At 44.7% G+C, this 26,695-nt stretch overlaps 1 protein-coding gene across 1 annotated transcript in view; it reads right to left on the bottom strand.

Annotated features, from left to right (window-relative positions):
- The window catches only part of LOC144693664 (ephrin type-B receptor 1), a 540,104-nt gene that overhangs the window by 68,696 nt on the left and 444,713 nt on the right, over positions 1–26,695 (bottom strand). Inside the window, exons 8-11 of the mRNA XM_078563531.1 lie at positions 20,254–20,362; positions 19,058–19,122; positions 4,409–4,531; positions 3,971–4,218 (exon numbers count right to left, since the gene is read on the bottom strand). Of these exons, the coding sequence (XP_078419657.1) occupies positions 3,971–4,218; positions 4,409–4,531; positions 19,058–19,122; positions 20,254–20,362 (545 nt within the window). The remainder of the gene's footprint in view (positions 1–3,970; positions 4,219–4,408; positions 4,532–19,057; positions 19,123–20,253; positions 20,363–26,695) is intronic.

Here is a 26,695-nt window from a genome sequence, read left to right on the forward strand (position 1 = left end):
CTTACCCTCCCATCCATGGTATCCCATGCCCCTGTGCCCGCCCCCATAGTCCCTCATCCCATCATGGCAGCTGGAGGAATTTAAATTAAATTAATAAAATCTGGAATATAAAACTAGCCTCAGTAACAGGTGATCCTGAAACTATCATTAATTGTCACAAGAAACCATTTGGTTCACTAATGTCCTTTAGGGAAGCAAATCTGCCATCCTCACCTGGTCTGGCCTATGTGTGACTACAGGTCCACAGCAACGTGGCTGACTGTTAACTGCCCTCTGAAATGGCCTAGCAAGGTACTCAGTTCAAGGACAATTAGGGATTGGTAGCAAATGCTGGCCTTGTCAGTGACACCCACATCCCATCAAAGAATAAAAAAAACTGAGAGTCTGTTTTTTCCCCCAAAATTTAAAGAGCAGGGGATTTAAATGACTTGGCAGTTCCAGAGGCTTTATCCACCTTTTACGCACATTCATATCTACTCTTAACAATCCTAAAAGGGTCCCTGGCCTTTCCAAAGGGGTATGTGAGCTCTCTTAGAACTCCAGTAGATTTAGATCTTTTTCTCAAAGTTGTAAAGCCCAGGAGGCCTGTTTCAGAAACCTGGGTGACGAGAATTGCTCCTGAGTGAAGGCAGCTGCGCTTTTAAATGTGCTGCTGCTCAGCAAACCATGGATATGTGAACTATGTCTCGCCCCCATTCACTGTCATCCCACCCTCCCAACACCAGTGAAAATGGTGGGTGCCAGATATAGGAGCAGGACTGCCAGATTCAGGGCTCCAGCAGCATTTTGGCTAAGGTGTGCATCCTTTCCTTGTCTGTGAAAATTTGGGTCTCTCTTTCTTTTCTGTTTGTAACCAAGAGGCACAGAGTGAATTGTTACCTCAGCAACATGACAAGTGAAAACATTCTCGAGATGTTAGGTCTTTCCCACAGTCATAGGCTGAAACACAGAAGCCAAAAATATCTTGCCCGAAACTATTAAAAGAATCTGGAAAATTTGATCACCCCACACACAGGACGGTTCAAATATGGTGACAGGAGAACATTCACCAGAGATTGAGTTCCTACATCCTCATCCTGCAGCATGGAAGCTGATGGAGGCACTGCCAACAGTTGCCTTGGTGCAGTCCAGAACATTCCTGGTCTGTCCAGGTTATTGCTGCAGAGAATTATGATTTTCCCAACATAGTTTAACTGAGAAATCCGTTCTCACCCTCCTTTGAACAACATGCAAAACTTTTGACTCAAACACTGGCTTCCAGCTGTCAGAAATTCAAACGGCTTGTTAGCTTAGTGAATGTGAATGACAGAGTGTTTCTCCATTGTGAAATAAAAGTCACATTTGAAAAAGTCTCTGGCATAATTAAAACCATCCAACCTTTGATGAGATATCACAGATCAGCAGCACCTTCTTATTTATTCTCAAGCTGTTTTTCAAATCAATTTTATTGAGCTCATTCTAACTACAGCTGACCTGTCAGTGAGACCTCTTCTCAAAATCTTTATTTTATCAATGTGTTTTTGAACATTTGCCGACATCATGGTGCCTGAGATTTTGTCTTCGGAGGCTGTATCGGTGGGTACTACACATTTAGCAACCAAGATTTCCTGGGTCACAATCCTGGTGGGTTACAGGACAAAACTCTCATTGCTGCAGCACTGGACACTGAACACACCTTTAGCAGAGAGCTCTATACAGTTCCTTCTGTTCTTGCCACTGCAATTAGCAATGAACCTCACACGGCCTTACACTGGTAAATAAACCATTCAATATTAAGTTCAATTTTTCTCTTGCTGATTTTAGTTACTTCATTTGAACCCAGCTTTTCAGATTTCAGAGTGTTACACACTGACCTCGGGCCAAGAGAAACATCAACAAAATGATAGCTGTATTGACCACTGGCTGACAGGTAGAGCTGACTGACACCGATCCAATGAAGGTGTGCAGCAAGCTCTTGGCCATAAGTTAAAAAAACCACTTCTGTTTGAAAAGAATTTGACTGGTTGTCCTTCAATGATGCTGACTGAAGAGTGACATCTCTGTGCGGCTAATAGATTGTGCACACTGATCACTGTACCAGTTAATAGTTGAGTATTACGTGGTGTGTGCTGCCAGAATCCTGCCAGAGGTTCCACCTCAGCTGGCAGCCATTTGGTCAACCTCTGGGCTTCACAAACTGCGGTCGCCAGTGTCCTTGATGGAGGCCAGGAGAACTCTCGGGCCTCCTGTGATTGATTGAGGTTGACATTTAATGCTCTCAAAGGAAGTACAGTGGGGCAATGAATATTGTCCTTCCACTGTCGCCCACATCAAAAGATCAATACAACCAGTCCAATATAAATGCCCCAGTCCAATATAACAACCCCCCACCACGTCCAATACAACCCCCACCACCCACCTCCCACCCCCCAAATCAAATACAACCATCCAGTCCAACAAAACACCCCCAGTCCATTTTCACCACCCCAATCAGATTGAATCCTCCACAGTTCTATATAAATTCCCACAATCCAACATAAACCCCATAAGTCAATACAAACCCTCCTAAACCAATATAAACACCCTAATCAAAAAGAAATGCCCCCTCCCCCCCGCACCACGTTTAATACAAAGTCAACCCAGTGCAGTGTAACACCCCCAGTCTAACATAACACCCACAGTCCAATAGCTCTTCAGGGTAATTTCCTCGGCCCAACCATCTTCAGCTGCTTCATCAATGACCTTCTTTCCATCATAAGGTCAGAAGTGGGGATGTTTGATGATGATTGCACAATGTTCAGCACCATTCGCAACTCCTCAGAAACTGAAGCAGTCCATGTCCAGATGCAGTAAGACCTGGACAATATCCAGGCTTGGGCTGACAAGTGGCAAGTAACATTCGCGCCACACAAGTGCCAGGCAATGACCATCCCCAACAACAGAGAATCCAACCATCACCCCTTGACATTCAATGGCATTACCATCACTGAAACCCCCACTATCAACATCCTGGGGGGTTACCATTGACCAGAAACTGAACTGGACTAGCCATATAAATACTGTGGCTACAAGCGCAGGTCAGAGGCTAGAAATCCTGCTGCGTGTAACTCACCTCCTGACTCCCCAAAGCCTGTCCACCATCTACAAGGCACAAGTCAGGAGTGTGATGGAATATTTTCCACTTGCCTGGATGAGTGCAGCTCCTACAACACTCAAGAAGCTTGACACCATCCAGGACAAAGCAGCCCACTTGATTGGCATCGCATACACAAATATTCACTACCTCCACCACCGATGCACAGTAGCAGCAGTGTATATCATCTACAAGACGCACAGGAGGAATTCACCAAGTTTCCTTCGACAGCACCTTCTAAACCCATGACCACTACCATCTAGAAGGACAAGGGCAGCAGATAGATGGGAACACCCCCACCTGGAAGTTCCCCTCCAAGTCACTCACCATCCTGACTTGGAAATATATCGCTGTTCCTTCACTGTCGCTGGGTCAAAATCCTGGAACTCCCTTCCTAACAGCACAGTGGGCATACTTACACTGCATGGACTGCAGCGGTTCAAGAAGGCAGCTCATCACCACCTTCCTGAGAGCAATTAGGAATGAGCAATAAATGCTGGCCCAGCCAGCAAAGCCCACATCACGTGAATGAATAAAAAAAAATAACACCCCCAGTCCAAGATAAACCTCCCAGACTACAATATAAACCTGAAACATTTGTTACAAACATAAATCAATAAACTTGATCTGATTGGAAACAAGTCCCGCCAATCCAAGCATCCGTGTAAAAATTATGCAGGCTTGTAATCACCATATCACTAATAATGAAGATTGTTTTATGCATGCCCATTCTGATTAACTGTTGTAGCTTTGATTACATTTCAGTTTTGCTTCTTTTTTCGAGGACTGAACAAGAACTAGAAAAGCTGAAGATTGTTTGACCTGGCCTTCTTGGTGATGACCAGCTTAAACATTTACCCTTAGGAATGAATCCAGAGCTCCATTCTCCATAAACTCTGTGATGATCATCACGGGACGACTTTTGGTTACCACGCCCTCCAGCCGGATGATATTTGGATGGTCAAACTGACCCATGATACTGGCCTCACTCAGAAAGTCCCGCCGCTGTTTCTCGGAATAGCCCGCCTTCAGGGTCTTAATCGCTGCAGAGATTTCCCGCTTTGCCGGCAATTTGAGACGACCTTTGTAGACTTCTCCAAATTCTCCTGGGGGGGAGGTGGGTGGCGAGAAGGAGAGAAGAGGGAGAGGGTCAGGAAAGAATAGAGAAGTTAGGAATTCAATTTACAACAGAAGAAAACAAGCTTCAATTACAACAGCAGCAAAAAGAGTCGGAATATATTCCAGTCAGGAGAAGTCAATCAACATGCACAACATCTCAAACCCAACAAGACGTACCTGCTCCAATTACTTCCTCAATTTTCACACAAGAGACATCAATCTCCTTGGCAAACTCCCGGACGGCCTCATTTGGGTCCTCATAAGTGAATGGATCAATGTAGATCTTCATCCCGGGAGAACCTGGAGAGAGCAGACAGCAGATATCAGTCAAATCAGCTGCTGTCACGGCATTTCGATAAAAACAAACTAGTTAGAGCCTTCCATCCCTGTGTGGTGCTTGTAATGAATACCAAAACACTGATCTGCTGGAGGAAAAAAAATGATGCTTCAATTTTTCTGCTCTGCTAGAGAGCAGCAAAGAAATGGCCTAAAAAAGGGCACTTATAGCTCCCCTCAATTGCTGAACCTCATGATTTATGAGCTTCCTTCTACCTTCGGATGCATTAATTTATTCTCACAGCAATAACGCTTCGCCAACAGACAGAAGTGGCTGGAGGTATCGAACAATTCAACAACTTGAAATACTTTATTACAACAAAGAGCAGAAGCAGCTCTAGAATGGAAGGCTTGATTATGCGATCAGAATTTAAAGTGATACTTCTGCAGCTCGATTAAGTTTTCACTTTCTCTTTTCTCTCTGCCCATTCCCCTTCCAATAGCCTCATCTGCATATATTATTGGTTTAGCTCATATTCTCGCCTCATTACAACATCATTAGGAGCCCAATGGCCAGTAGGTCAAGAGTCTGGAGTGAATCTTAATTGTTCTGCTTAAATATCAATGCAGGAATGTTTGAACAGCTCTTGAAATATTAATTGTAGACAATACACCCCTTCCTTGTCCTGCTCTACTTATAGCTGTCATGCCTAACTCTGGCATGTGAACTGAATGACAAGCAGGGCTGGTGCTGAAACCTGTACCCGAGGGATGCCTGTAGAAGCAGTCCTCGCTCTATTTCCTACCTTATCACAGCATATAGCCATGCAGATTAGTCTTTGTGACAGCCAGCATGCCAGCTTTGATGTAGTGGCTTGAAGTTGGCTGCTGTGGATTTAAGCATTGTATAGCAGTGGGGGTGCCCAGAATTGGCATTCAATATTTATCAAGTTACTGTAAAATGATCTTTGCAGCAGCCTTAGGAAGATGCAGTCTCGGCTGTCACCCAGCTTTTTATTTGTTTCATTCACTGTTGGCAATCGAAATGGAATTGACTCCGAAACAAGCTTCCAACCTCATATTTGAACAGAGACCACTTATTTCCACCTCTGTAACATCACCTAACTTTGCCCTTGACTCAGTTCATCTGTTGCTGAAACCCTCAGTCATGCCTTTGTTACCTCTAGACGCGACAACTCCAACACACTCCTGGCTGCTCTCCCACATTCTACCCTCCATAAACTTGAGGTCGACAACGTCTTAACTCGCACCAAGTCCCATTCCCTTATCACCCCCCTGTGCTCGCTGATCTACATTGGCCTCCAGTCAAATGACATCTTGACTTTAATATTCTCATCCTTGTTTTCAAATCCATCCGTGGTCTTGCCTCTCCCTGTCTCTGTAACCTCCTCCATCCCCACAAACCTGCAAGATAATCTTCACTCCTCTAATCTGGCCTCTTGTGCATCCCTATTTTTATTTACTCCAGCACTGGCAGCCATGCCTCTAGCTGCCTGGGCCCTAAATCCTGGAATTTCCTCCCTCTACCTCCCTCCCAGTCTTCCTCAGTTTTCTCCTTTAAGACACTCCTTAAAACCTACTTTTTTGACCAAGATTTTGGTCACCTGAACCAACGGACTGGATTTTTATGGAGTAGGAGACTTCATGGAGGTGTGAAAATGGCAGCTGGCCCCAGATTCTGGGATTCTGGATCCTGTCCCTGGGGTTTCCAAATTTCACCAGTGCTACTTAAGGGTGGGAGCTGGATCAGGTCCTGAGCCTACAACCGGCACTCCTGGCCCGGCTGGCTCCATTGAGGAAATAGGCATGTCCTACTCCTCCACAATTTTCATGGAGTTGGACCAGCTTTTCATAGTGTTGTGGTTCATGACACCTCAGAGGTGTTGTGAGTGATAATCTGAATGAGGGGACCTAATCTGAATGAGGGGACCTTTCAAAAGGTCCTTACCTATGCCAAGCTCTTTCTTTCCATCCACCCCAAGGTCTCTCATACCCTCCATGCCAAGCTTTACCCCTCCATGCTGAGCTGTGGCACATCTATGCCTATTCACCCACTATACACTGTACAGAGCCAATGAGCCCTATAGTGACAATAGAATGTCTCAGTGACTTTTTATAAAAAGTCATTCATTCATAAAAGTTGTTTTGCAGCAGCCCAATTAAAGTGTCAATCATCCAGACCCTTTAATGTATCAATAGCAGAAATTGCAAGCACTTGAAACCTCTATCTTGTATAAAAACTGAAACTGACGGAATAGATCAGAGAGCCAGAGCTGTCAATCAAACAATGTTTTCTCTAGGTTTTTTAGTACCCTAATGGATACCTGGGCTCTCGGCCATCCTTTACAGTGTTGAAACAGTTGTGCCCCAGGAAAAACATTGCTTAGCTGACAGATTTGGCCATGTGATCTATTCTGTCAATTTCACAATATTTATTCACACAAGATAAATAAGTTTCAAGGGCTTGCAATAAAGCTTTTGACGCTTTAAAAAGGTCTGGATGACTGACACTTTTATTGGGCTGTAGTAAAAGCAATTTTTATGAATGAATGGCTTTTTAAAAGTTTTTTTAAACACATTCTGTTGTTGCTATATACTTCATTGGTTCTCTACAGTGTGTATAGTGGGTGAATAGGCATGAAGTGCCACAGGCAGGTGTGGAGGGGCAAAAACTTGGCATGGAGGGCCTGAGGAGCCATGGGAGGTGTGGATGGGGGGCATAGCTTGACATGGAAAGCATGTGGGGCTATTGGGGGTGGGTGGAGGGCATGAGATGTCATGGATGGGACATGGGAAATGTGAGGGGTGTGAGACAATGTGAGGGCTGAGGGCTAGAGCATCTTACAGCTTTTAAAAAAAAAAACTTGGACAAAATCCCATATCACCAAGGTAGCCCTTTTAACCCACCCTCCTCTGCACGCAGCAGCCCCTGTGGCTGCCTCAGAATATTTTCTGGGTCACCGGGCCCAAACCTTGTTAGCACCTGCACCCCTGGAATGAAAATCCCACCTCTGTGGGCACTTTCTCCCAGAGCAGGTGGGCTGAGCTGGGAAATTTCCTGACTCCCGTTATTTGCCTCAAGGGCGAAAATCCAGCCCAACATCTCCATCTGTGGCTTGGTGACATAGTTTGTTTGATGATGCTCCTGCATAAAACCTTGGGAGGTGTTATTCCATTAAAAATGCAATGTGACAACATGGTGTTATGTTGAATTAAGAGTGGAGAGAAGGTATAATGGACCAAGGATAGGCAAGTGCCTTTTTTATACCATCACCCAAAGGCAAAGTGATTTATGTGGGTGTTGGGTGACAGTGGGACTAGGGTACTCTGTGGCGGCTGATGATAGTTATCCAGCCTCACATCAAAAATCGCCACTTGGCTAAAGTGCCCAGAATTGGCCTGGGTCCTTAGAATTGCACAGGTGAATTGTACAGTTGAATTGCACAGGTGGATTGTACAGGTGACTTGTACAGGTGAATTGTACAGGTGAATTGTACATGAGGCAGTGTCCAAGGAGGAAGGGGTGGAAACAAAATGGCCCCAAAATGTGATCCAAGGGGTTACTGTACATACTTAGGTAAACATCGATCCCATGATTTGTGGCCTAAAACACAAATTCTCAAATACCTCATGTGAACGACCCTCTTAGTTTTTCAGGGGTCAAAGCCCAAAAATTTCAGAACCAAAGTGTGATCCTGGTGATGTTAATGGAAATAGCTGATTTCATTGTAATTATAAAAATACTAATGAAAATGTAAACCGGTAAAGTAAATGCTTAAAATATTTCTACGTTTATGTTTTGTTCTTATTTATTCCAATTATTAAAAAGGTCAGATTATGAATGATAATTCATATCAATTCTTTATTGTTGGTGGTTTTTTACTTTATTCCATTGCAATGGCCTTTTTTGGGCCCAAATCAAACACACATACCAGCCCCTCAAACACAGTACCATCCAAAAGTTGACCCCATGATGGCCTTCAAAGTTTCTCTCAAAAATTCAACTTTTCCACAAGTCTATCCAGCAGCATTCAAGGGATAAAATCAGAAAGCATGCTTTCACATAATAGACAGTAGAAATCTAACCCAAAAAGCTGGGTCAATTGAAATTTTTATGACTGAGATTGATAGATTATTATTGTGTACATGTAACCAAGGGATAGGGGTCAAAGGTGAATAAATGGAGTTAAGCTACAGATCAGTCACAATTTAAATGAATGGCAGGATAGGCTTGAGGGGCTGAATGGCCTCCCCTTCCTCTGGATAGTGCTAATGGATATCCTGCAGTGCCAATTCTGCCATTCAGACTAAGAATCATAGAACCATGTTGCATAGAAGGAGGTCCTTTATATCTGTGCTGACTCTTTCAAAGAGCTATCCAATTAACCCCACTCTTCTGCTCTTCCCTCAGTTTTGCTAAATTCTCTTTCCAAGTATTTATCCAATTCCTTTTTGGGAGTTACTATGGAATCTGCATCCACTGCCCTTTCAGGCAGCGTGTTCCAGTTCACAACAACTCCCTGTAAAACTGTTCCCCTCTGATTCAATCTCCAATTGTTTTAAACCTGTTTTCAGGTTACTGAACCTTCTGTGACTGGAACAAGTTTATCCTTATCTAACTTTGAACACAAGAATGCAAAGTTAAAATAAATATTTATATATATTTTTTGAGGATCCAGTCTGCCTCCCTTGCCTAGTCTCAAACCCTCAGTGAGGCAGAAATGTGCCCTAAGGAGGCCAGAAATGCCACATCTTACTGTTTCCAGCAGTCAATTTTTGGTCTGTCCCAGATTTGGTTCCTCATATTAGAGCTGGTGCAGGGACTACCTACACTGGGTGCTTTTGGACATTCTGATCTCCAAACTTAGCTGCGTCCCACTGAGAGGAGGGAAGGAAAAGTGCCCAGTTTAGGTAGTCCCTGCACCAGCTCTAATATGAGGAACCAAATCTGGGACAGACCAAAAATTGACTGCTGGAAACAGTCAGTGAAGACTGGGGCCTGGGAACTCCTATTCCCAGGCTTTTCACTTGACTTACCAGACATTCCCAAGACTAATGTATATTTAAGATACGTTCTCATTCACTAAATAATAGTTCCTATTAAAATGACAAGAGAAAGGTGATAAGCTGCCAACCCAACATGGTGGGCTGCTGGGGTGAGTACTGAGCGTAGGCATGGCAAAATTTATCTTGCAGGGTAATCTTCCAGGCCTTCCGCTTTGCTGAATCGGAGGATTGCTCACTGACTCAGAGAGATGCTTCCCTTCTCCATCTCCTTTCTGATGTCATGAAGTCCGGAGGAGTGGAGGAGAAGGCGAAAGCTTTAAATCGCCCATTGCTTCACTTGTTCCCAATGCTCCAGTTAGGCTTTGAGGCCTGCAAGTTGATGCAGTGCCTGAACAAAGCCCACAGTACCAGCAGCAACACACTCCTTCTCATGCATTATAAAACATCCCTTAGACGATGCATGATACAATATTGTGACTGCTTTACCGTAAAAGTAGTAATAACAAATCATAAAACTATGCTAAACTGTTAAAATTCATTGACATATTTTACTCTTGATTTCACGGTGCTATGGTTTCAGCTCAGGTCCATGGCAGGGTAAGGTTACCCTTTATATATACAGTTTGGCTTCAAACCACTCAAACAGCTTTGAGCAAATTTCAAGTGCCTGTCAATCACAACCCTCTTCCCCTCCTGCTGATAAGATCTAGCTTCCTGATTTCCTAACAGCATTCGTCTCACCCTCACCCCTGGTTTACAAGTCCTGAAAACTCTCCCTTTCCGGTGTTGCTGTTATGAAAAACAAGAGTTGCCATTGGCTGTTCTACTTTAAAATAAAAAACCTAAAGGTGACTGATTTCAACACTGGTCGAACCGATGTTAGCCACTCTTTTAACAGGAATTCCATCGGGTTGTTCCGATGGTTCAGTGGATTACTGTTCCGTCTCTTCAGGAATTGACCATACCGATCAGTAAGTCTCAGGTTTCATCTGTTTCCGGATAGGGTAGTGAGGGGGATACTAACCAATGACCTCAGGGTCCCAATGAAGAGGACACATGGGTGAGTTTCGGGTAAATAGCAATGTAAAGGTGACTTGTTAGTGCCGTCTGCTGATGCTTAGTGTTCCAGCTAACACATAAGGAATAGAAAAAGGAAAAAAAGGGCTTGCATTTATATAGCACCTTTCACGTCCCAAAATGCTTTACAGCCAATGAAGTATCGTCACTGTTGTGAAATGAGAGACATGACAGGAAATTTGCATGCAGCAAAACTCCCACAAACAGCAATCTGATAATGGTGTGATGGTTGAGAGATAAATATTGACCAGGACCATGTGATCCTTCATATCCACCTGACAGGTGATATCTGACATAACCTCAGTTTAATGTTTCACCTGAAAGACAGCACTTCTGATAGTGCGGCATTCCCTCAGTACCGGACCAGGGGTGTCAGCCTGTATTTTGCTTTAAGTCACTGTGGTGTGGGTTCAACCCGCAACCTCTGAGTGAGCCATGACTAACACCAGGGCATCGCCTTAGGGCTTTGTGACATTTTAGGAGGAGGAAAAGGCTCACACTGGGCATGTGTTATCCATACTTGTATTCAGTAGCACTTTTTCCAGACCCCAGTTGCAACCAGCATGGATTACTGATACCCTGGGCACTCTTACCCCCAATCTTTTGGTCCACTTTGATTGCATGTAGGGTCTTGCCAACAGCAGAATCTCCAAATCTGTTTCATCAATCATACAGTTTGGGGTTGAGCGCACATTCATCTGAAATGAGTTTCCAGGTGTGAACTCTACCTGTCCGCGATGTGCACCTGGCTATACCACGCGCACACATGCACGCACGCACGACACACACGTGACACACAACACATGTGCAACACACACGCATGTGCATACACACTTGCACACCTAACTATGAGCATGATCTTGAAGTGAAGGTTGTGTGTGGACGTGTGGAGGGCATGGGTGCATATCCAAGAGTGGAGTCACAAACCTGGAGTAAGTTGGGATGTCTTAAGCCTGAACCTGCACGAAACAGTGATAACGAACACTCCTTGCTTACAGCAGGAGCACAGCTAGATAAGGAACCACAGCATTTTGAGAAAGTGTGTGGTCCTTTAAGGGCTGCCGTTCAAATTTAGAGACTCAGTCATTTAAAGGCAATGGACAAAATCTAGGAGCAAATATTACTGGAGCTTTTTGTAATGGTGAGAAATTGATTTTTATTTCCCTTTTCAGTCTAAAGACCGAATGAGGAGGGTAGAAATGACGGACAAGAATGAAAGGGCAGAAATCCTAATTTGGTACGATAAAGAGATCTGTGGCAATATGCACCTGTATGCCTGTTGCTCTCTGATGTCTGGTGAGGTGGGTGAGAGGAGAGTGGCCTGGTGTGGCTCTCCAGAGTATTCCATCCAGGGGAGAATCAGCAGAACATGGTGCACACTGTTAATGGTGCTTTCAGGATCTGGGAGTAGATGTAGGAGAATGTGGCAAACATTAAGAAATCTGGTAAGGTAAGACTAACCAATAGTACTGCATAGCAGGTAGTTACCACAAGGTTTGTGCTGGCACGGCATTAACCTGATGATCTGTTCTACAGTCACTGCTCACCCATACTGAGCCCACACACAATATCACTTTGTATCGCTCCGAGGGCTTCACACATCATTGACCCTTTGTGACACAAACATGTGCACAAGTGGGGTTTCTGTCAAGCTTTTGTTGAAAATGTTTTATGTTTATTTCCATGCTAAAAGAGCAGAATGGGTGTAGCATTTGCTCGTTGTTTGTGCTTTGCATCAAATATGTGTATTGTAGGCCAAGACTCAAAGCAACATCTCACAAGACTCCTGCAGCTTGACTGTAGCTGAGGAGAGTTCTGTAGCTTGCTGCTTGTCTCCACAATTTCCCAGCACAGCTTACTCCAAAATCCCAGCACAGCCCATTTTGTGTCCCCTGGATATCCACGCGCTGTTCTCCCCCTCTTCCCCGATATCCATTTGCAGTTTGCACCCTCCCTTTAGTTGAAATTGATGGGATTCATGAGAATGTGAGCAGAATCATCCCAGATTTGCACTAAGTGCAGTAGGGGGCGGGTATAACGACATTTTACCCACTGACCGCAATGGTGGCTTTTCATGCCGTACTGTCCCAAACTAGCTACATTAATTATGCATTCCTGGGAAACACGCTGCTTCCATGGCGGGTGGGCTCTCATTCACCCACCACACCATCACCTCACCGCTTCATCATGCCAGGCGATATATTTAAAGTGCAGCCGCGTGCACACCTTTCAGTGCTGCCAGCCTGTGACTGCTGCATTGAAAACAGGGCCCCGAAAGGCAAGAAGACTGCAGCCCCCAGGTTCAATGACGTGTCTCTCGAGCGCCTTTTTGACGCAGTGGAGGCTGGCTGTGATGTCCTCTACCCCCACTCTGGCCACAGGATGGGCAGCAACATCACTAAATCTGGCTTGGGAGGCAATGCAGCGTTGGTCAGCGCCAATGCCATGCAAAAGGGGACAGCCCCCCAATGCCACAAGAGGATGAATGGTCTTGTCCATTCTGCCAGGTTAAGTCACTCTTCTCATCACTCTCAACTCACACACTCATAAACCCATCACACATCCACAAGACCTTCACTCACTGCCTGTTCAAGGGACACCACCATTCATTGTCTCACACACACTTTCATTGTCCTCATCCCGTCCATAGCACCACTCACCACCCACACAGGCCAGGCATACTTATCATCTGGCTTGGCAGGCATCCTGCTTACACTTTATCCATCTCTATTCATGCAGGGCAAGCTGGCACACAACAAGAGGGAGAGGTTGCAAACTGGTGGAGGAATGTTTGAAATCAAGGTCCTCACGAACTTGAAAACAGAGCCATCCAGCTAGTTGGCAAGGATCTGGACCATTCCTGTTCTGACAGTGAGGTTGGCGGTGCTCAACCAAGCGAGGATCCAGCAGTGCAACATACATCAAACAACCTGATGTGTCCTGTCACAGGCCACTGCCATGCACTATCTCTCCTTGCTTCCGCAGGCACATCTGGGAAACTGCCAAGAGAGTCCATGACCCGGGGCCTTCAATCAAGCCTCGGGGGAAGCTCAGAAGAGGAATCTGCTGAAACCCTCCCTGAAATTCCATCACAGCGTCACCCACACCCTGCACCAGCGCAGAGACACACACCTCGGTGGGACCTAGCTTTAGAGTCGCCTCGGGATCACAATCTGGTGAGCACATCTCACTGACTGATCCACAACAGGTGGCGGCAGGGTCTTCTCGGGTTACCAACACTCAGAGGGTTGCTGGAGGCCAGAACGTTACTGAGTCTGAGTCAGATGACGAGCCTCTGGATTTGGCCATGTCACAGTTGCTAGAGCTGCAAAGGTAAACTCGGGAACATCAGGAAGAGATGTCCACTGCACTCCTCAGATTGCAAGGCACAATGGAGGAGCCTGTCGGCCTTCAGGTTGAAGTGATAGTACCAGCATGCCAACACTTCTATGATTGCGGCCGCCTTGGTGACCTTGGTCCAGGACATTGGTCCTGCACTGCTGGGTGGGCTGAACCCCATCGCCAAACTCCATGGTTGATATCCAACAGTGTGTGCATGAGAGGGGTGCGGGGCAGCTCGATCTCACTCCAGCTTCTCCTCAAGGAGTCAGCCTGGGGCCCTCGGGCACCCATAGGGAGGAGGTTCAGCAGGTGCACACCCTGAGGCCATCCACCCAGGTGACTCCGGGAGTGTCTGGCCCATCCGAATCCCCTCTTCCTGTGACCCCAGCAGCTCCAGCTGAGGCCGAGGAGGGTACCACTGCCACACAGCAGGAGCCCAAAAGCTGGTTGGGGCCCTCCAGGTCTCAACCCTCCAGGGGACGCCTGACAAGGTCATCACAGACAGGGTGTTACAGTCAGCAGGCTGCCTCCACTTCCATTGTTGATGTCGGGGGAGCACCAAGACGTAGCGGCAGGGTTAGGAAGGTTAAGAATATGTAACTCCTTTGAGTTATCAACAGATCGCATGTAACTCTTTCGAGTACATTCACAGTTCTTGGTTTCCGGGAGTGGGACATGAACCCACAACCTTCTGATTCAAAGGCGAGGGTGCTATGAACTGAGCCACAGCTGACACCTCCTCAAGAATATGTAGTTGCACAGCCTGGACACAGGTGTTAATCACTTGTACATAATGTTCACTATTGTCAATAGACTCCCAAGAATGTCTCCCTGCCTGTGACTCCTTGTTCTGATGAGCTGTGTTTGTGTCACTCAGATGTGAAACATTTCTGCACATGATACAGGCAGGTGTCTCAGTCCAGGGCCTCTTCCCTGTGCTCTGTGCAGCCTTCAGACCAAAGTGATGTTCCGGCCTCACACTCCTTGGACACATTACCAGCGGTGCTGGTCATTGCTGCCAGAATGTAGTGGGCAGGTGTCACAGAGTTCCCTCATTCTCTCTGTGTGCTCTCAGCACCTTTAAGGTGGGGCTGGCCCCCATCTCTTCAGCTGGCCTTATAATGATATGCAGATGTATTACAATGAGGTCTGATGGCGGGAAACTTGGCCCGCCATTGACAGGCTGAGCGGATGATCGCAAACTGGTTTCACAATATCATGAAATCGGTTTTTGGTCTTCTCGCCATATTGTCCACTCGCGCCGCCGAGCACGCCCGACGCCAGCAGGTGCGGACGATTCCACCCTGTGTCTATATCGGGCCTACCGGCTTCCTGCCTGAGTGAATAATTGAAATTCCAACCTCCTCTTTCTCCTCCAACCTGGGAAGGCTGTTGTTACCTCCCCACAACCCCCAATAACAATTCACAGATTAAACGATCTGATAAGCGGTGAGATGGACGCTATCCAATGCCCAATGCCATGACCCACCTTCCAGACAATGGCAGAGGAAGCTGGATGCATATGGGCCTGATCAGTCGTGTAGCATAACGTGCAATACAGCGGCAGTGAGCAAACACCACCATGCGGCATTGCTTAAACAAACTGCTTCCAAAAGCAAAATCAAACAGAAAAAGCAAACAGCAGCAGCTTTTAGTCAGTGAGTAATGCAATTAGAGTAAAGTGCTGAGAGTGAGCTGTCAGTAACAAGGATGTAAAGTGTGCTGCAGCTGAGCAAACTACTCACAAATTAGCTCTCCTGTCTCCTTAGTACAGCAATTTGGAGGGACTACGTTGCGTTAAGTGTCTATATTACGGCTCACCATATTTCAGAATTCCCTGACACTTTCATGTAAACTGAGATTACGCAGGAATATATTCAATCTCGAGCTGTGACAGTGTTTATTTCGATATATTTTCAGATGAGTGCGATTAGCCAGCTGGCACCATCTGGGAGTTTAACAACTTCCCATTAACAAGGTGTTGTGTAAACATCAGTGCCATATAAGCTGTTAGATGCATTACCATTTACTGCTGGTAATAGACTCCTCCTAATTTACTCTGCACAAAACACACACTTGTACATCCTTGTAAGACACTGCTGCCCATCTGTGGCAACATTCTACCAGTGCCTGGTGCCTGCTGTTTACAGCTCACCAATCAATTAGCAAACCGCATATCTGTGCCTGCACCAATCTCCTTAACCCCCTACAACCCTCCCATGGGCAATAATAAACATGGAATTATGCAGAGAGTGGAATCTTTTGCATGGGACATTTGCAAGCATCAGGCCATTTCTGGGTCAGTGGTTCACCAGCAGGGGAGATTTTCGGGGAGGCGACCGGGAACAGGCCTCCTCCTTATTTGCCATCCAGTTGAGGAGAGCAGGCTGGTTCCAAAGATGGAAGCGCAAGATCTCAACATCCTCTACACAGCAGGCTGGTGGTCCCCACTGAAAGGCCAGTGAGAACACTGCTGAGGACCAAACTGAAGGAGCCTCCCATTAGTAACTGGAAAATAATACGCATACAGCCCTCAGCGACATCCCTCTCCACGAAAAGCTCAATGGCAAATCTGCAACATGGGGAGACAGCAGCCTTGCCACTTGCTGCTGGTGAGCTCAGCGACAGCCTTAGAGTTTTTGAGGCTCCGACCTTCCACTGTGAAATTGCCTCCTCTCACCTGCTGGGAAGCAGACACAGCATTGGGCTAGAGGTCTGGGGCATGCACAGCTCGCAAAATTTCAACTCTGTCAAAAAATCAGGCTTAATTGCCCTTTTAAGTGCCTTAACTGACTATACCCACCACAACTCACCTGCCTTCAAGGAGCCAGGAAGATTCCAGCCAGAAATGACAATATGTGAACTGGCCGTTTAGCCCACCAGTCCATCTTGTAGTTTACGTTTCACGCAGGCACAATCCTAAACTTACCTCTTTCCCTGATCCCATATCCCTTTAATCCTGCTTTCCTTCACCATTCTGTCTGACCCATTGTTAAACATTGGCTCAGTCGCTTTAATCACGAACAGAAGGAGCGTATTCCTTAGCCCCATGTGTGAAGAGGTTTGCCCTGCCCTCTGTCTTACACTTAATCTTATAATTATATCGCCTTGTTCTAGATCCCTCACCCACTTGAACTGTTCTGTTTTCTATCTGCTCTGTTCCATCCCATCAAAACTTTAAAGTTCTCCATTAAATCACTTTCTAATCCTTTCCCATAAAAATTGATTCTATTGCTTTCAATGCTTGTTTCTCTCTTTTTCAACATAACTCAAGATCCAAAATTACATCTTTGACTTCACTCAGGTTGCCCTGCCCTATCTGCCTTCACAATATAACTGAGTGGAACATCGGAACATTAGAGACAAGAGGAGGTCATTCAGCCCTTCTGGACTGTTCTATTCAATTAGATCATGACATATTGGCAGCTCAACTCCATTTACCCACCTTTGCTCCAGATCTCTTGATACCCCTGCCTGACAAAAACTGATCGGTCAAACTTGCAAACACCAATTGTACCAGATTTCACAAACTATTTTGGGATGGTGTTCCTCATTTCCACTAGCCTTTGTTTAAAAAAGTCTTTTCTGATTTCACTCCTGAATGACTGAGCTTTAACCCAATACTCCGTTAGCCTTTTTGATTACTCCCTTTACCCATCAACTAGCTTTTAATGGATTTAATGGATTCCCAAATCTTTTCGCTCCTTCACAATCCCTATTGTCTCATCATAGATGGTGGTGGTTGTGGGTTTAGAAGGTGCTGTCTAAGGAGCCTTGGTGAATTCCTGTAGTGCATCTTGTAGATGGTACACACTGCTGCTACTGTGCGTCAGTGGTGAAGGGAGTGAATGTTTGTGGGTGTGGTGACAATCAAGTGGACTGCTTTGTCCTGAATGGTGTAAAGCTTCTTGAGTGTTGTGGGAGCTGCACTCATTCAGGCAAGTGGAGACTATTCCATCACACTCCTGACTTGTGCCTTGTAAATGGTGGACAGGCTCTGGGGAGTCAGGAGGTGAGTTACTAGAGGTGAGATTCTTAGCCTCTGACCTGCCCTTGTAGCCATAGTGTTTATATGGTTAGTCCAGTTCAATTTCTGGTAACACCCAGGATGTTGATAGTGGGGGATTCAGCGATGGTAATACCATTGAATGTCAAGGGGCAATGGTTAGATACTCTCTTGTTGGAGATGGTCATTGCCTGGATGGTGTCAAACTTACCATCACAAGATCTGGGCATACCAGCAGATTAATCTCTATGCTTTAGTGACTCATAGATTCATCAATTCTATACATTTGTGTAATGGTAACTAAACATGAGCATGTGTTGTAAATAGTTATACTTCTTTGGAAGGGTGGGTGGGCAAGTATCTTTAAGAATATAGGGGGGTGTTGTAATATGCCTTTAAGGGATGGCAGCATGACATCAGTACAGGGAAATGTGTCATATGTTCCAGCCTTAGTTTCACTTTTGATTTGAGCAGAGCACACACACACAGCTCTGACGTCTTCAAGCTTTACATCTGTGTTTAACTGTTCTCGTGTGCCTGACCTTAATAAATGAACCCACAACATGTTTACCCAATCCCTTATGAATGATTGGTGATGATATCATTATAATAACATGACATCTTCCCCATTGTCTCTCAAGTACCCCTTGCCACAGAGAAACCAACAAAACGTTTTCATAAAGTCATAGACTCTTAAAGCACAGAAGGGGGACTTTCAGCCCATCATGTCTGTTCTAGCTCATTCAATCAGCATGCCAATTTAGTCATATATCCCAACCTTTTCCTCTTCTCAGTTTACTGAAATGATTCTTCTTCTTTACCTTTTTTGCAGTCGTTGTAGGAAGTGGGCATTGGGTTCACTACCCAGCCCTAACTACCCTGACCTGGGCAGTTAAGAGTCACTTGTAGGACAGACCAGGCAAATAAGGCAGCTTTCCCTCTTCAAAAGGACAACAGCGAACCACTTAGGTTTTAATGACAATCCAACAGCTTCACTGTCACTTTTACTGATTTCATTTAACCTGAATTTAACTTCTCAAACAGCAGTGTTTGAATTGGTACCGTTGCAGAGTGAAGCCCTCCCTGAGGTCACTCACCTCGTCCAGTGCTGTAATGCTGAAGCTTATCGCTGTATGCTGCTTCTTTGCCATAGGCTCGCTTCCTGTCACCAAAAGAAACACAAACACATGATTCCTCGTGGTTGGAGAAGTTATGAGGGGTGTGAGGAGACTTAAGAGAAAAACAAATAATAAGATTAATTCCAATAGTGAAAGGAAGCATCAAATATTTTAAACTTAATCTGCAGTGTTCAAATTCTGCTGGCACCATTTTCCACACACAAGTGAAAGGGCAAGCATTAATTGACACATTAGGGAGTAAATTTGTCTTTGATTTTCCTGCACTAACACCTAGAAACAGGAGGTCATTCAGCCCCTCTAGCCCATTCCATTATTCTATCAGATCATGGCTGACCTGCACCTCAACTCCTTTTTTGCTCCATAACCCTTGATGACTTACCAAACAAAAATCTACCTTGAAAGCTTCAATTAACATTCAGCGTCCACAACCAAAAGGGGGGAAGAGGGTTCCAGATTTCCACCACCCTTTGTGTAAAGAAATGCTTCCCGATTTCACTCCTGAAAAGTCTAGCTCAAATGTTCGAAGATTGTGCCTCCCCAATTCTTCTTGATTGCCCTAACTGACAAAATAGTTTTTCTGTATCTAGCCATAAACAAATTTTAACATTTTAAACACCTTGATTGGATTTCCCCCTCAATTTCCTTTACTGAAGGGAATACAATCCTCCATCATAATTTAACACTTAATTCTGGCATGATTCTGGTCAACTTGTGCTGCACCCCCTCTGAAGCAAATATGGCCTTCCTGAGGTGTGATACCCTACATTGAACACAGTACTCCAGGTGGAGTCTGTCCAACTCAAGGATAACTTCCTACCAACAACATTGCAAAGCCCTTGAGCTAAAAGCCCCTTGCTCTAGATTCCCCCACCAGAGGAGATTCAGGAACATGATGGGGAATAATCAATCCTAGAAGATAATTGGAATGTCTCTACTCAACAGATGTGGCCAATGGCTCGGAGCTTTCTCTGAGCTAGTCCTTCCACTAGACTGTGTAAACGAGAACATTAAGACACTTTCCACAACACCAAAGATGTGCTTTTGCTACCAGATTACAAATATTCTTTCATTCAAGTGGTCAATTGAAAAAAAAAACACAGCCCCTTCTCTGAATATTTTACTAGAATAAAGTCTGAATGTGTTTCCATAGCGACCTGCTGCAGACGATCGACACGGCCACCAGCGAGACAATGAAGACCACTCCCGCAGCTGCTGAACCTGCAATCAGTGGCAACTGCTCCCTCAGCTCAGAGTTGTAGTCATCTACAAGGAGAAAAATGGGGCAATGTGAGGAACTTCATCAACAATCATTACAGAAACAAGTGAGGCCATTAAAGAAACATCTTTACAATCAGGCTGAGAGCTCCAATTCTAACATTTCAGCTCTACTTAGTCTGTGTTGGTTGAGGTTAATGTGAAATGCATGTCAAATGCACTTTGACAGCATCAAACTCTCAATCCCTCAGCCTTTTTTTATAAAGCACATTTCCTTCCCATCACTGCTTTTGCTTTCAGGCTTCAGTTTAAAGTACCTTGTAATTGGGTTAGCTTAACTCATTGTGCACCAAGATTCAGTTTCTGCTTTTTTATAGTAAAGTAAGCAGCTGCCTCCTGCTTGCTGAGGAGGGTCAAATAAAAATTGATTCTTGAAAGCAAGAGCATGTTTTGGAGGAGGTGATGTGAGGCTAGCATTCTAACTGTATAGGATTCCTGGATTATATTACAGGATTATAGGAAGAAGAATCAGTACGACCAGGAGAAACCAATGGAGTAGGAGCCTGAATCTGTCAGTAAGTCCAACTGGCAAGTCTGGGAGTCATCAGCTCATGGTTAATCAGTGGCTTTCTTCAAGATGTGCCCTGGCTCTACATGAATAAGGCCCTTGCTAGGGCAAGGCAGATTATATCTGTCATAGTGTAGTATTTAAACATGTCATACATTTCAATTTAGTTGCAGCCTTTGGAGAGAAGTGGAGGTGGTTATTGTCTTTGAGGAGCAGTATTTAACAATCTGTCCTTGCTTATGGGGGGAGTGGAACTACATGTTGGTTTCTTTATGTCAGGGTTCACAAACAGTAGCATTTTGTGGTGCAACATCACATGCCCGTTGCATGCCTGCATTATGGGTGCCATCATAGTGGCAAAGGCAGCACTGGAGGTGCCCTGGTTGGCCAGCAAAAAACAGGGGGTTTGGTCCCTTCCATATGGAAATGAGGTGACTAAAGCACACTTTTGGCCCCCCTTGCAGAGATTGGTTTGTATTGAGCAGAACCAGGCCTGTTCCACTCGGGATCCTGAAGCTGACTAAGTAGATGCCACTAAAAAGCACACTTAAAATAATGACAACCAAGCAATATTCCTGTGGAGCCGGTCAGTACAATTGATGTGTTCCATCTCATGCCAATACATCAACCCTCTCCCAGCACTTAACTCCAGGCCACTGCCAGAGAGGCAAGCCCCCCAATATCCCCCTTAGTGAAATGCGTGGCTGCATTTGGGGCCTTCTCAGCTCATGCAAAAAAATGCTATTGAGGCCAGAGGGCCAATTTTGGACTGGCCTCATGCCAGCAGGTTGGTGCACACACAGTCCGCTTGTTTTAGACCAGAAAAATGGAGTTGAGGTTTGTTTGGCCAATATCTTTGGACTGTTCACCAACAGGAAAAGGTTTTGGCAAATATCATGTTATGACTGAGCAATGACCTAGAAAGTCTTTGTTGAACAACCTATCGTGTCTTGGCACTGGAAGTCTTTCAGCTTAATATCTCAATTCTACAATGGCAAAGAATATACAAACCACACTGTCGATTGTGGGTGCAAGTTCCGCTCCCTCTGCCACCCCATGCCCCAACACCATCACCCCTGCCCCCACTGTCTTCACAGCAACACAAAGCTGATTACCACCACCTGGAAGTTCCCCTCCAAGACACTCACCATCCTGACTTGGAAATATATCACTGTTCCTTCACTGTCGCTGGGTTAAAATCCTGTAACTCCCTCCCTAACAGCACTGTGGGTGTACCTACACCACAAGGACTGCAGCGGTTCAAGAGGGCAGCTCACCACCATCTTCTCAAGAGGCAAGAAACTAGTTAGTCCACACCTAGAATACCGTGAACAGTCTTGGTCCCCTTATCTAAGGAAAGATATACTGGTATTGGAGGCAATCCAGAGAAGGTTCACTAGGTTGATCCTGGATATGGAGGAATTTTCTTATGAGGAGAGGTTGAGCAGGTTGGGCCTGTACTCATTGGAGTTTACAATATTTTTTAGGGGGCTTGACAGGGTAGATGCTGAGAGGTTGCTTCCCATTGTGGGTGAGTCTAGGACCAGAGGGCATAATCTCAGAGTAAGGGGTCGTCCATTTATGACAGAGGTGAGGAGGAATTTCTTCTCTCAGAGGGTAGTTAATCTGTGGAATTCTTTACCTCAGAGGGCTGAAGGAGCTGGGTTGTTAGGTATATTCAAGGTGGAGAGAGACAGATTTTTAATCAGTAAAAGAACCAAGGGTTATGGGGGGAAAGGCAGGAAAGTGGAGTTGAGGATTATCAGATCAGCCATGATCTCATTGAATGGCAGAGCAGACTCGATGGGCCGAATGGCCTACTACTGCTCCTGCACCTTATGGTCAATCAGGGATGGACCATAAATGCTGGCCTAACCAGTGACGCCCACATCCCATGAATGAATATATATATAAAAAAGCTTCTATCTAGGATCAACACACATGAGGAATCCGAGTTGGAATATTGTGGGTATGAGGCTTAATCAATTTACATGGTGGACAATCAGGAGTTGAAGGCCCTTAATTTCATGACCATCACTTTCTCTCAAAAATTCTCCTTACTGGAGGGAAATCAGCCTGTACATTAGAAAAATGTACCCATTGTGCAGTCACCAGGTAAATGCTGGTGACCACAATGTTGCCAATTAGTGGCATGACTGAACATGTGAATGGTAACCATATCAACCTGGCATAAAGCTGTGAGAAAATAAACTAAATTTAAAAAAAATCTACAATATATGGCAAAAAAGCTTCTTGGGATCAAGTGGTCTTCAAATAACTGTATAAACTCATAACATGTTCATAACATTGTTTGATCATTAATGATCTTTGCATTTCAAATAAAAGTCTGAGATTTATTTCAGAGGGCAATAGCCCACAAAGCCTATATTATTAATTGATGGTTTACTTGTTTTCTGCTCTGTACGGAGATTAAAAAGTTCAGGGAGAAATTAATCTTGGATTGCACATCACTTGCTGCAGAGACATGACTCCACAAACCTCATCACCACATTAAGAAATAATTAAGAAAAAATTTAGAATGATATAGCACAGGAAGAGGTCGTTTGGCCCATGGTGTTTGTGCTGGCTCTTCGAAAAGCTATCCAATTAGCTCGGCTACACTGCATTTTCCCCATAGTCCTGCAAATTTTACCTTTTTCAAGCATTTATCCAATTCCATTTGAAAGTTCCTACTGATTCTGCTTCCACCACCCTTTCAGGCAGCACATTCCAGATCGCAACAACTCACTGTGTAAAATAAATTCTCATCAGCCTTCTGGTATTCTGTTACCACTTACTTCAAACCTGTAACCAACTCTTCTGCCAGAGGAAACAGTTTCTCCTTATTTACTCTGTCCAAACCCTTCATGATGTTGAACGCCTTGACTAAATCTCCCCATTAACCTTCTCTGCTCTGAGGGGAACAATCCCATCTTCTCCAGTCTCTCATCCCTGGTGCCATTCTGGGAAGTCTCCTGCGCACCCTCTCCAAGGCCTTGACATCCTTCCTAAAATGTGGGGCTCAGAATTGGCATGTAACCTGTGATTTCTAAAGGTTTATCATAAGTTTCTTGCTTTTGTATTCCTTGCCTCTATTAATTAAGCCCGAATACTTTTTAACAGCTTTCTCAATTTGACTTGGCGCATTGAAAGATTTGTATATGTGAACCCCACTCCCAGGCTGTCTCTGTTCCTGGACTCCTTTTAGAATTGTTCTTCTATGGAATTTGAGAATATGTCTTTATTAGGACCCATTTGTTTTTGAAAATTCATGACAGACACTCCTGATTTCCTCCTGTAAATACCAACCTCCACAATCGGACAATTTCACAGAGGCTTCTAGTTACTTGGTCAAACATGAGCCTAAGTGGCCAGTAGGCCACTGGACTTCAGGGAATATCACAGTCAAGAGCCCATACCTGGCCTCATTCAATGTTCCCAGCCACAGGATGTTCAGCAGAGGTTATTAGATTTCACCTGGAGAAAGAACCTAAAGTGATCTTCTCCACTCTATTCCAGTGCCCAAGGCCAATTGTGGCATCTATACAGCAGCTATGGCTGAGATCAGGTGCCAAGTGCTCAATGTAAGTCCTTCCTCAATCCCACAATGGGTCATTCAGTTACCAGGTGAGCCACTGGGGCAGCTCAGGACATGGCCAGCTGATTTCAAGTGAAATGAAAAGGAACATCAAATGGGTTCTTATTCCCTTTAAAGGTCTAACAGGATACTTGTGATGGAAAATGGAATCCCTTCCTATAACTATACCTGGTAGCCATGGACCCAATAATCTCCAATAAGCCTAACCCATCACCTAGCTGCAAGCACACTATATAGCTTCCCTGACTTGAGGTTGAGACTGATAACAGAAATATTCCAAGGTGTCCTTGCTGGTGTCCTCAACCAGCATATAAAAAACAGATTGTCTTCCCATTATCACGCCCCTGTTTGTAGAACTTTGCTGCAGATGCTTTTCCTACATTACAACAGTGACAAGATTGGCAGTTGCTTTTCCTACATTACAAAAGTGACAAGATTTCAAAATAATACTCCCATTGGCTGTAAAATGTTTTGGTACATCTTGGGGTCCTGAAAGGTGCTATATAAAAATAAGTTTGTTCATTCTTTACTACATTCTGCCTTAAGGGAATAGCCTTTGATCAGCACCTAAGCGTTTTGAGAATATCCACTTGCAACAGGAGGACAGCCTCGCTGATCACTACAGCCAGTGACACGCAATGAACCAGGGCAACCTTGAATAAATTAATTCCACTCCCAGGAATACTTTGACTCAGTTCCAGAATAAACGCATCCGATCGGGACACTGACTACAAATGCAATCGAAAGCATTGTTGCCTCATCGTTTTGTTACAGACTCTGAAGGTCGCTGCGGAGCTTGATCTGGCTTAGAGGACGCATCTCCTACTTGCTGGGAGCACATTAAGTTGAAGAGGGGAGCTGATAGTGCAGTTAAAATCTCTCCCTCTGTATGTTGCTGCCATTTGATCTGTCCCTGCTTCGCACAGAATAAATAGTTTTCTTTTCCATATTTTGCAATCTGTCATCTACCTGCTCCCTGCACGTATAGCCTGTAGCTTTCAATCCTTTGCCTCACAATCTCAATTGATGATTTTCTCCCCTGTTTATTTATTAATGCGCCGCGGGCTCCCTTTCAATGAATATGTTTATTCTATTTTACTGCAAGAAAGATACACCAATTTTTCACTTTCCTCTGATGTCCAATAATCCTGAATTTTTCAGTCAATAATAAGAATCTGACTGTACGAAATGATGAATCTCCTGTCTCTGTGCATTGCAGGCAAAATGGGAAAACTGTGCAGCATCACATTAATCTGTTTAGCTACACAGAAAGAAAATCCATTTCAGCTAATGTACAACCCTGATATCCATGTTATGATCAGACAGTAACCCTCTGGGCTCTCAAAGGTCACGTGGACAGTTAGGTTTACTGCTGGACTATTGCTCCTTGTCACTCCACCATCCTTAGCTCTTCTCAAGCAGTGAGAAAGGAGTGGGAAAGATTAAATTGGATCAGATAGTAGCAGAAGAGGCCATTCCTTAGGTGATGATGGTAACTTGGCAAAGCCACTTCCCATTTCTCTTAACGGAATGAAATTTGGGCATGCTGCACAGTCAGCGACCAGAAAGCCCTCTCCAGCAGGTCACAGTACCGCAATGAAAATCAAAATTTACCCCAGTGACTTTAGGCTCAACACATTGAGGGAATGAGCATGTGGGAAATGGATAAAGTCACACATTGCTTGGAAAATAAAAATCTAAATGGGGGAGGGAATGAAGGGATCTGGAAATATAATACACCAATCACTGAAAGTAGTGACATAGGTCAGCAAGACCAAAGAAAAAGCAAATCATTCACCAGGGTTTATTTCTAGAGAGAGAGAATTGAAAATGAGAGAATTTTAATTAGACTGCCACGTTTGAAGTACTGTGCCTAGTTCTGGTCGCCATATTATATAAAGGCTATAGAAACACAGGAGGTGGGTACAGAAAGGACGATATCAGAACTGCGAGGTTATACCTATCAGGGAAGGATGAATAGACTGGGTCTCTTTTCTCTTGAAAAAAGAATGCGGAGGGATGACCTAATAATGGTCTTCAAAATTATGCAAGGTTTTGACAGAGTACTCACAGACAGAATGTTTCCACTTGTGGAGAAGATCATAACTGGAGGCTATCAATATAAGATAGTCACCAAGAGATCCAGTAGGGAATTCAAAAAGAAAGACTTGCATTTATATAGCGCTTTTCACAGTTGCCGGACATCTCAAAGTGC

This window comes from Cetorhinus maximus, chromosome 19, assembly GCF_964194155.1.
Source record: "Cetorhinus maximus chromosome 19, sCetMax3.hap1.1, whole genome shotgun sequence".
In the NCBI taxonomy this organism is placed as follows: domain Eukaryota; kingdom Metazoa; phylum Chordata; class Chondrichthyes; order Lamniformes; family Cetorhinidae; genus Cetorhinus; species Cetorhinus maximus.